General features: G+C 43.5%; 1 protein-coding gene across 3 annotated transcripts in view; it reads left to right on the plus strand.

Annotated features, from left to right (window-relative positions):
• Positions 1-12,413, plus strand: part of LOC126266830 (protein slit) — a 1,561,007-nt gene that overhangs the window by 1,484,567 nt on the left and 64,027 nt on the right. For all 3 annotated transcript variants that reach the window (XM_049971386.1, XM_049971385.1, XM_049971387.1), the window contains exon 10: positions 4,853-4,924. In XM_049971386.1, coding sequence (XP_049827343.1) covers positions 4,853-4,924 — 72 coding nt within the window. The remainder of the gene's footprint in view (positions 1-4,852; positions 4,925-12,413) is intronic.

The raw sequence follows: 12,413 nt of genomic DNA on the forward strand, positions 1-12,413 counted from the left end.
TGCATTGCTAGGCTGCGTGCTCGGCTGAAGAGCGTGGGCGTCCTTGTGTTTTACTTCATTTTCAGCGTACATAACCAAAAGATCTGTAGCGTAGCTACAGACCTTCTTGGGATAGAAAACCGAATGGCGTGAAGTAGTGTTTAGAGGAGCTGGGATCACACCCTTGCGTACTGCGCCCAGATTTAAATTTTCGGTGATTTTCATCGAGTATTTAAAACAAATTATGGAACTTTTCTGTTAAAAGGAATACTGCCGATTTCCTTCCCCATCCTTGACCGTTCGAAGCTTGTTCTCCGTCTCCAATGACCTCATTGTTCACGGGACGTTAAAGCCTAATGTTCCTCTCTTTTTTGAGAGAGGACCATTGTAAGTACTAATTATTTTAGCTTAATATTCTCTAGAAGTGTGTAGGATTTCGTGGTCGTTGTCGTTGAAGGTGAAACCTTGTTTACGCCAAATAACAAAAGAAAGAACAGAAACGGGTTCCAAACAGGATACAATGGCAATCATAACAGAGGAAACAACTGGAACGAGAACAGAAATGACAATGGAAACCGTAACTACGGTGAGCGCTGTAATAATGGCAATAACAATAATTACGGAAACGGACAATGGCATTGGTACCCGCCAATCAACAATTAGTACTGTCCAGTGAAACCACCTCCCTATAATAATAACAGCAACAAAGGAAATAGTTCACAAAGCAACATGCAAAGAGGAAACAATATCCTCGAGGGAATCTACATCTACATCCATAGTCCGCAAGCCACCTGACGGTGTGTGGCGGACGGTACCTTGAGTACCTCTATCGGTTCTCCCTTCTATTCCAGTCTCCAATTGTTCGTGGAAAGAACGATTGTCGGTATGCCTCTGTGTGGGCTCTAATCTCTCTGATTTTAGCCTCATGGTCTCTTCGCGAGATATACGTAGGAGGGAGCAATATACTGCTTGACTCCTAGGTAAAGGTATGTTCTCGAAACTTCAACAAAAGCCGTACCGAGCTACTGAGCGTCTCTCTTGCAGAGTCTTCCACTGGAGTTTATCTGTCATCTCCGTAACGCTTTCGCAATTACTAAATGATCCTGTAACGAAGCGCGCTGCTCTCCGTTGGATCTTCTCTATCTCTTCTATCAACCCTATCTGGTACGGATCCCACAGTGCTGAGCAGTATTCAAGTAGTGGGCGAACAAGCGTACTGTTATCATACTTCCTTTGTTTTCGGATTGCATTTCCTTAGGATTCTTCCAATGAATGTCAGTCTGGCATCTGCTTTACCGACGATCAACTTTATATGATCACTCCATTTTAAATCACTCCTAATACGTACTCTCAGATAATTTATGGAATTAACTGCTTCCAGTTGCTGACCCGCTATTTTGTAGCTAAATGATATGGGATCTTTCTTTCTATGTATTCGCAGCACATTACATTTGTCTACATTGAGATTCAATTGCCATTCCCTGCACTATGCGTCAATTCGCTCCAGATCCTCCTGCACTTCAGTACAATTTTCCATTGTTGCAACCTCTCGATATACCACAGCATCATCCGCAAAAGCCTCAGTGAACTTCCGATGTCATCCACCAGGTCATTTATGTATATTGTGAATAGCAACGGTCCTACGACACCCCCTTGCGGCACACCGGAAACCACTCTTACTTCGGAAGACTTCTCTCCATTGAGAATGACATGCTGCGTTCTGTTATCTAGGAACTCTTCAATCCAATCACACAATTGGTCTGATAGTCCATATGCTCTTACTTTGTTCATTAAACGACTGTGAGGAACTGTATCGAACCCCTTGCGGAAGTCAAGAAAACACGGCATCTACCTGGGAACCCGTGTCTATGGCCCTCCGAGTCTCGTGGACGAATAGCGCGAGCTGGGTTTCACACGATCGTCTTTTTCGAAACCCATGCTGATTCCTACAGAGTAGATTTCTAGTTTCCAGAAAAGTTATTATACTCGAACATAATACGTGTTCCAAACTTCAACAACTGATCGACGTTAGAGATATAGGTCTATAGCTCTGCACATCTGTTCGACGTCCCTTCTTGAAAATGGGAATGACCTGTACCCTTTTCCAATCCTTTAGAACGATATGCTCTTCTAGAGACGTAGGGTACACCGCTGCAAGAAGGGGGGCAAGTTCCTTCACGTACTCTGTGTAAAATCGAACTGGTATCCAATCAGGTCCAGCGGCCTTTCCTCTTTGAGCGATTTTAATTGTTTCTCTATCCCTCTGTCGTCTGTTTTGATATCTACCATTTTGTCATCTGTGCAACAATCTAGAGAAGGAATTACAGTGCAGCCTTCCTCTGTGAATAGCTTTGGAAAAAGACATTTAGTATTTCGGTCTTTTGTCTGTCATCCTCTGTTTCAGTACCATTTTGGTCACAGAGTGTCTGGACATTTTGTTTTGATCCACCTACCGCTTTGACATAAGACCAAAATATATAATTGAAGTGGTGAGTGAACCTCAATCGTCAAGTAACAGCCCTTCAAACTAGGTGCGGTCTCATCTTAGCCCCAGGTGACGATCCGGAATCATAACGGGGGCAGCACCCTGTCGCAGGTTAATTTCAACAACCAACATAAACCAGGTAGTAATCAGACAGGTCCTGTGTACTTACCTTCGCGACGAGTTAACCGAAGAAAATACGACATGTTGTGGCTCAAAGAAGGTCGTTGTCGTGAGAATGAATTCCGTAACATACGAAGCCAAAGAAAAAAAATGAATGCAAAATATCTCTTATCTAGAAAAGCACATAAAAATTCACTTGACGTCTTCGTAAGAGACAGCTTCCTGTCCTTCCGAAATAACTACGAAGGTGTAGATGAAATATGGCCGAAATTCAGAGAAAACTTTTGCAAAACTGGACGTTCCTTCCCCTACGCTAGGAACTTCTTCAGCAGTCTTCCTGTGTCCCGGACGGCTAAGTTTTGTAAAAGTTTGGAGAGGTATATGATGCGACCTAACATATCTGAAGATTTTACCTCCGCATTAACGTGCGCTTGCAGAGTTTTGTCCTTATTCTCGTGTTTGCTAATTGTTGCTTATTAACTTCTAAAACGCTTCTTAAAAGCACACACTATCTTTGATGTTGTGACATCGTACTACCACCATCCTCTGAGACACATAATCCGTCAGTTGTAGTCTTTTGTTTTCTGTCGCCAAAGCAGGCACACCGAGCGCTTTAGACGGATTATGTTCTTTCTCTGTGAACGTGAAACGGCCTGATGCCGCTTTGCTTGACTTCCGAGAACTGTCTACGGCTAGACTGATGTGCGCAGTTCGCGCTTACCGGCTCCACAGACGGGCAGCGCAGATGCCACTCACACGATGGATGCGAGCTGTTTGTTTTCCCTCCAGCCACTCGGAAACTGGCGGTCTGCCCACTTCTACGAAATCACGTCTTTGGATAACTTCTCTTATTGTTTAGACGCCGCGACGAAAGGGAAACCTTTGATGTTGCCATGAAAAGCACCGGTTATTGCTTTTTTTGACATAACGTGGTGTGAAATAACGGACTTTCCGCTCTTTATGTCTCCAGAAAGTGACTTTACCTTAGAAACACTGTCGTAACTTGTTAATTGTCAATAAACCGCACTAGCTCTAGTCAAGCGCAATAATGGCGAAAAACTTTCTGTACATGTGACGTTGTAGCACCACCTCACGCAAATTTGCTTCAGAATACGAGTGTGTGATTGGAGGAAGCTTCGTCATTCTTATCTCTTCGGACATAATGTTACGCCGCAGAAACGCTGCGAACCACGGAAGAAATTCGACCGTAAATTTTACCGCGAGGCATTTCTCTTAGCTGAATTCCTTTTTATTGGAAAGCAATTGCTCGGTTTACTGCACGTCTCCATTTCCACAGAGTTTTTCATTACTTCCATAGACATTAAACCCTCTCGCAGTAAGTCTTTTAAATATTACATTCCGTCTCCTATACGAAATTACAATAGAATGAGCACCTTTCAAGGTGGTCTGTGCTCAGCCTTTGTCCATTCTCGTTTCAAAATCACGTTCACAGCCATTCTAGCTGCAGAACAAGAACACAGTTTAATCTACGTAGACAAAGCGACTGCGTGAATTTCAGGTAACATAAGCAATGTAATGAAAAGTAAATTCATTTTTTTATGTTCGTATACCATATGTAGCGTACTATTAAATGTTCTTACTGCACAATTGATTTTTCTTAAAGTTCGGTATCTGAAACAAAGATATATAGTCTTATTTAGACAACCAAACAGGTGCAATCGAAGTGACAATAAAATCTATTCCGATCTGTCTACATTCACAGTTTAGCAGCTATAGCATCTAATCATAGTTATGTTTTTAATCACGTTTGCCACACTCAAGTTAAATCGCTAAAAAGAATGGAGCATTGTTTGTGAATGTCACCATGATGATCGTTTGGTTAGTTAAAATTCACTATAATATGGTTATGTTTTGTATGTGTGTGTGTGTGTGGTGTCAGAAGGCTTATTCTCGTGCACTCAACCTAGGTTCTGTGTAGCATCGCTAGAGGTTCACAATAGACATGGTATATCACTAGAAGTGACTGAACTACTTTGCTCCAAATTTTTCTCCGTCGTTTATAGATCTCTCACTGTTGGTAACTCTCCCACATATATCTGATAAACCCAAAACTGTATAAAAATTGTTTAATCCTCAAAACTTCTCTTTCTTCTCACAGACGCAGATTGAGTCTCGGAAATGTTTTTATGCATTTCCTTTCACGAGTAGCATTCGGCTTTGTAGTAGAGAATGCAGACAATGCCGCCAATTGCTAAGTGTGGCTGCCTTGAATTCTGGAGACTGACGTGATATTTTTTCTGTTTTCAGAGACCTCAGCAAGAACCAGATCAGCAAGATAGCAGCGGACGCATTCTTGGGGCTCAAATCGTTGACGTCGTTGTAAGTAAAATACAATTTCGTAAGAAAGGATTTTCAAAAGTATCGTATAAAAAGTTTAAAGGTACAATGTTATGAGCTGGCCAGGATGAGACTTAATCACATCTCTGGCGATAATAACCAACAGATTTTGGTTTCGAGCATATTTTCCTTGAATTGTTATCAGAGGAAATTAATTTGATGGTTGTTGTGTTTGTTGTTAGTGTTTGTAATAGTACCTTTTTAATTACTGTGTTTTTGACGTATTTCCTTTCTCATCTTGATATAGTGCACATAAAGAATGACATCGCCAGATTTCTTCGTATTGCGCACTGCATGTTGTGTGTATCCAGTCGTTCCAACAGGCATCGTTAAAAAAAAAAAAAAAAATGAAGAAAATAAGACGTGTTTGGGAACAAGTTTCGGTTGCTGCACAACACGAATTATTTTAGGTATGATGACACACACGTCATCGTTTTACTATTGAGAAATAGGGGAGATAGTGCCAGAGTCATGATACGTGAACTGGAGTGGCAATCATTAAAACAGAGGCGCTTTTCGTTGTGACGGGATCTTCTCATGAAATTCCAATCACCAATTTTCTCCTCAGATTGCGAAAACATTCTGTTGGCACCCACCTACATAGGGAGAAATGATCATAACGATAAAATAAAAAATCAGGGCTCGCACAGAAAAAATTGAAGTGCTCGTTTCTCCCGCGCGCCGTTCGAGAATGCAACGGTAGAGAGACAGCTTCAAGGTGGTTCACTGAATCCTCTGACAGGCACTTTATTGTGAATAGCAGAGTAATCACATAAATGTAGATGTAGACGTATTTGAAGATGGCCCCAGGCTAAAACTGGCTAGTAATAGAAAATAAATGTCGAAGTAAAAATCAATCATGCCGCAGTACATTAAAGGGCCTGTAGCGGAAGAACGTTTTTGACCTTCAGAAAATACATTGAGGCTGTGGACCCCATTATGAGAAAACTAACAGCCTGTTGTCATATTCAAGAGTCTCACATGGCAGGATGAAGTTTAGTTCCTCGGAATGAAAAGGGACATGATAAATGTGAGAATTGTTCTTTGATAGATGATATAATAATGTATTATCATTATTATTAAACACAGAGGACTACGTAGAGGAGATGTACAGCTTGGAGATCATGATAGAAAAGAGAACGCCAATGATGTACGATGATTATTAATAAAGACAATAGATAGTGCACAGTGAGCTTGGCAAAATCTGAGAAGCTCTAGCTCTCTGAGCTGCTCTGGGACAGTCAAAGCTTGTCTCTGGGTTGTCTCAGTAGCTCCGCGCTGTGATTTTGTGACGTAATTTAGCGGCGAAGATATTATTTGAGAGAAGACTTTTGGCGCGCAATTCAAATTGCTTCTTTGACGACAAGTATACTTCCCATCACGCTGCCACGCAGTCCAACAACGGAGCGTTGTCGTATCCAAATGCCCCACAGATCTTGTAATTGTACGATTCGACCAGTCGACTAAACGGAGACTCACAATGGGGCCTCTTTCGAACTTTCTCAAGTGCTGGTAACACTGTCTCACACGATAGGGCGGCACTTCCGTGAGCTTTAGTCATCAGTCGACATCAACACTAACGCACTCTAGTGACCATTCTACCTGTCACGGAGAACTGCAACGCTGATCACTTACATACAGGCCAATGGAGTGTGCACGTAAGGAGTTACAGTGACATACGAGCATGTCTTCTGGGTGCTTCACTTTTTTTGTCAAGCATTGTAGCTTCTTAAGTCTTGTCAGCCTCAATCTTCTTATGAGGCATGGAGAAGTTCATAGATTCGTACTTGATGCTCGGCACTGAAGTTTGCTTCACAATGACAAGATAACTGGACACACTTCAATGTATCACCTTGAGTTGTAGTCATTTGGCAAGTTGCGTCAGAAGTTGAATTTATTTAGTTTCTGCTGCAGTGTCGATGTTAACATCCAGGCGGTAGCTGCCGTTGCCCGTCAGCGACGGAGTGAAGCACTATTCACTGTACTCACTATTTGTTACTATTATTTTGTAAACAATGGATGTCATCAGAAACGGGGCGGTATCTAATAACACTATGAGCTTTCCGCAAACGACGAACTTGCATACAGAAGAGGGATTTGGTGGGGGGCAGCTGACGTCGTTAACTTGTAACGGAATGTAGGAAGACTTGAACAGGATCGGCTGTTAGCGCCAAGACATCCAGCTGATTCTCAACGTAAGTAAACGTAAATGCAGTGCGTACAAATAAACGGAAAGAAGCCACATTGTGTGATTACATGTTTGGTTGTGTGATTACATGTTTGGCTATCAGTCTCTGGAATCAGTCAGCACGTCAACTATCTGAGAGTATCTGTTCGGAGCGATTAACGATTATACGGCGACAAAAGCCTAGTCGTGGAACAGGCAGAAAGCACTCTCCGAAATATAATCCAGCCCCGAAAAAGTTCGCTAGCAAAAATCTCTCTCAAGCGCATCACGAGTCCGCCTAATACCCCATCAATTTCGATTAACGTAAGAGACACGAGGACTGTAAGAGATGCGCACGTCTTAGTGTATTTGCTCTATCAGTGTGACAGCGTCACAAAAATACTTAATAAACTCGAGGGGCCCCCTCTTCACTGTCAATGGCGATAGGCTGTAGTCCCATAATTGAGGTGCCTAATGCCTACCAAAATTGAAGTTTTAAAAAATTACCAGAAATGTTTTATGTCAAACAATGTTGTACTGTCATTAACTTTTTCAGTTAAATACGTCTTCGACATCCTCAAGATAACTAGAAAATGAAACTTAAAAATATTATTTTTTTTACTTGTTTCAACACAAAGTTAATTTTTTGACAACGAAAATCAGTATTGCAAGTGGATACGTTAAATTTGCGATTTTGTATAGTTGATGGGAGATATCACGTGCTATATACCACTTACTACAGGTTTAAATACTAATTAAGAAATGAGTTATTCAAACACCCAACAAACTCGTTTTTACCATATACGTGGGATTGCATGCTCTGCACTTAGCCTCTCAGTTCCGAGAGGCTATCTTTCCAATATAATCAAAATATTACGTCTTCCAACTTTCAACCTGCCTAATGACATTTAAGGTAAGATAAGAAAAAAACGAGCGTATATGGAGGGATCAAGATTAGCTTCCTGCCCAACTATCATACGCGAATGCAACTACGAAAAATTACTCATGTGCTCTGTACACTCTCCGCCACACGCCACATCACAGCTTGTGGAGATATGAAATGTACACTGCCAGAAAAAAGAAAACAACACCCTCAAGGTCTATGTTCAGTGGCCTCAGAGTACAGTATGCGGGTACTGAGAAGTTTTAGTGTTAGTGATTCATTCCTCACGGTTACCGGAGATCAGACAGCGGTCAGGAAACCTGTCTACGTCTACATCTACATCTACATTTATACGCTGCAAGCCACCAAACGGTGTGTGGCGGAGGGCACTTCACGTGCCATTATCATTACCTGCCTTTCCTGTCCCAGTCGCGTATGGTTCGCGGGAAGAATGACTGCTGGAAAGCCTCCGTGCGCGCTCGAATCTCTCTAACTTTATATTCGTGATCTCCTCGGGAGGTATAAGTAGGAGGAAGCAATATATTCGATACCTCATCCAGAAACGCACCCTCTCGAAACCTGGACAGCAAGCTACACCGCGATGCAAAGCTCCTCTCTTGCAGAGTCTGCCACTTGAGTTTGCTAAACATCTCCGCAACGCTATCACGATTACCAAATAACCCTGTGACGAAACGCGCCGCTCTTCTTTGGATCTTCTCTATCTCCTCTGTCGACCCGACCTGGTACGAATCGCACACTGATGAGCAATACTCAAGTATAGGTCGAACGAGTGTTTTGTAAGCCACCTCCTTTGTTGATGGACTACATTTTCGAAGGACTCTCCCAATGAACCTCAACCTGGCACCCGCCTTACCAACAATTAATTTTATATGATCATTCCACTTCAAATCGGTCCGTACGCATACTGCCAGATATTTTACAGAAGTACCGTGGTCTGTGGAACATTCCCACGACTGTAAACCTTGGTCTGGATGTCCGCGTAGTACAAACGCACATCAAGATTGCCGCATTGTGCGAGCAGCAGTGGTCGACCGAACATAATCCAGGGACGAAGTCTGGGCACATGTTGCACCCGCTGTGTGGTCAGGGAGCATTGGGAACCGTCTGCTTGCAGCACGTATTAATCTGGCCAAGCAACCACTGACACCGCGACACCGCCAATCAAGGGTACTCCAGTGACGTCGAAGAGTTGACTGGAGACTGGAATCTTCAGTGATGAGAGTAGATTCTTAACTTTTCATGGTCAGGGTACACAGTCACGAAAAATTTCTTAAAGGACGTCGTATTCGCCGTTGTCTGTCGAAATTATTTCACAACTGCAATTTTAGTCTTTGGGCCATTTTGTAGTAGTACTGTAAAAGATTTTGCTTCAGCACATGGCGTACTTTCAAATGGTTCAAATGGCTCTGAGCACTATGGGACTTAACTTCTGAGGTCATCAGTCCCCTAGAACTTAGAACTAGTTAACCCTAACTGACCTAAGGACATCACACACATCCATGTCCGAGGCAGGATTCGAACCTACGACCGTAGCGGTCGCGCGGTTCCAGACTGCAGCGCCTAGAACCGCTCGGCCACTCCGGCCGGCACATGTCGTACTTCAAAATCTTCTGACATGCATACAGTTATCGTCAAAAATACATGTAACCAGTGTGCTAGAACATTGATTTGTAGTGATTTATGTGAAGGATGTTAAAATTTTTAACATTTCACGTAATTTACATTATTTCAAGATGTCCAGAGCTTCGCACACGTCTGATCTTACCGTATTTCTACAGAACAGGCTTATTTTTGCCGATGACGTTCATACATGTGAGAGGAAATGACTTATGCTGAAGCAAAAACTTTGGCTGTATCACCTGAAAATGGTCCAAAGGCCGAAAATTGCAATTGTGACACAAATAATTTCTACAGTCAACGGCGAATATGATGTCCTTTAAGAAAAAAAAAGTAGATATTGTCCGTTCGCGAATAGTGGACGCACACGTGTGTGGCATTAACCTGGTTCGCCCACGACACACAGCTCCCGTTCCAGGTTTCACGGTGTGGGAGGCCATCAGTTACAACTTGCGGTCACGTTTCAGTTTTCTGCAGGGGAAAGTAACCAGTGCCCATTATATTTCACATGCTGTCATCCCCATGCTATTGCCATTTTTTCGACAAGAAGGTGGTGTACTTTTTCAGCATAACAATGCACGTCCACATACGACTGCAGCATCGACGTAACGTGCTCTGTGTCGTATTACAACTGCCCTGGCCAACAAGATCACCAAATCTCTACAGTTGAACACGTCTGGGACATGAAGCTGGAACTTACATGTTCTCCAGGGCCTGTAAGAACCGTTGCCGAATTCCAACAAAAGGCACAAGATATTTGGGACAATCTGTTGCAGGATGCCATTCGGCGCCTACACTGATCAACCAGAACATTATGACCACCGACCTACTATCGATATAAATCCGCCCAGCCAATAGCAGCGTCACCTAGTGAGAAATGTCTGCTAGTCTGACACAGGCACACGGTGTATGTAGTATCACTGTGCGTGCTGTCCGTGTGTAAAATGAGGAAGGAGCGTGATCTGAGTTTGACTGAGGGCAGATTGTGGTGGCCCGGAGGCTCTGTACAAGCATTTCGGAAACTGCATGGCTTATTGGATGTGTGAGGAGCGCTGTGTTGAGTGTCTCCAACATGTAGTGAAACCACGTCCAGACATCGTGGGGTCGGGCGGCCACCCATCATTACAGATGTGGAACATTGTAGGTTGGGCAGACTGGTAACTGTGGCAGAACTAACATTAGACTTTAATGCTGAGTAGAGTACATGGGTGTCTGAACACACAGTGCACCGACACACGCCTAAAAATGGACCTCATCAGCCGACGACACATGCATGTGCCAATGTTAACGCCACGACATCGAGAACTACAACTGGAATGGGCACGTGACCATCGGCGCTGGACGTTGGTGCAGCGGCAGAGGGTTGCATGGTCTGATGAATCCGTCGTCTTCCAGGGGAACAGCTCCTTGACTCCTGTTTTACGGTACGGAGACAAGCTGGCGGCGGCTCCATTATGTTCTGTGGACCATTCACGTGGGCATCCATAGGTCCAATGGAGCTCTTGCAAGGCACCATGATGGCCAAGATACTTCGTACACTGGTTGCAGACCACGAACACCCCTTCATGACGTTCATTTTTCCCGACGGCAGTGGAATTATTCAACAAGATAACACGCTATGTGACAAGCAAGCCCTGCAAAATGATGGTCATGTCCTGCACAAAGAGTATCACTCCTGTCTCTATGCTGTTCATTTTTGGAAGACGACGTACGACCAGCTTAGAGACAGAAGTGATGACACTTTCTGCAGGACCTGGCCATCATTTTTCAGGACAATGCTCAAGCACATTCAGTGCAAGCTGTTATTGATTTGTATGACTGATGCGGCTGCTAAGTGCTCTACCACCTACTGCACTCCCCTGACTGAAGCTCTTTCACGGCATTCGCTTTAGAACTGCTACAAATTCGTCGGGCAATAGACCGCGCCGCTCGAACTGTCAACACAACTGACACTGCTAAGAGTATTCTACGACTTCCACATCGCTGGCAACGGGTTATACACAATGCTGGTGACTATTTTGAAGGTCAGTAAAACTTTGAAAAACGTATCTATTTTGTACGAGCTGTAAATAAATAGTTGCCACTATTAAAGTTCCAAACTTCGTATTTTTAAAGTTTGTTGCAAGCCGCCAAGTGGTCTTATTCTCTAATACTGGACGAATAAAGTCTGAGAATTGACGCTTTGTGTGCTACTCTTCCTTTTTACCCCCAGTCCTTTGATACGTGGTTCTTTACCGCACTGCGATTGTCACCTGACATTAAGGTATACATGTACCAAGTTTAGTTAATATTGGTCTAGTGATTTAGGAGGGGATGTGGAAAACACACACACACACACACACACACACACACACACACACACACACTTCTATAATCTGTACGGATATGGATTTTGCCACCATAGTTCGTCACCGACTGCGTACTTTTCCCGACTCTTGTGCGCGCCCTTATACACAAAATAAAATCATGCGATTAGTTACCGTTGTCTTTTCGGAAGACAGGAGAGAAAGAGACGAGCAGAGTGATAGACTTGTTTTCCGGGTAAAGTTGAGTTTAAGAAGTCCCCCGGTCTCGTCTGGAGCTTCCAGCACTTCGAGTCCTAGCCAGAGAGAATGGCTCGACCGAAGAGTTTGTAATCGGATTGCGCGTCGCTCGAACCGGCAACCACTCTTGGGAAGACGCTTACAGTCTTCCAGGCGACTCACTTCTTTGCAACAATCACGTTAGCTTTCATTGAACTTAGCCGAGTGGAACGCAGTGCTTTCAAGTAAACACCGGAAGAC

This window comes from Schistocerca gregaria, chromosome 4 (genome assembly GCF_023897955.1).
Source record: "Schistocerca gregaria isolate iqSchGreg1 chromosome 4, iqSchGreg1.2, whole genome shotgun sequence".
In the NCBI taxonomy this organism is placed as follows: domain Eukaryota; kingdom Metazoa; phylum Arthropoda; class Insecta; order Orthoptera; family Acrididae; genus Schistocerca; species Schistocerca gregaria.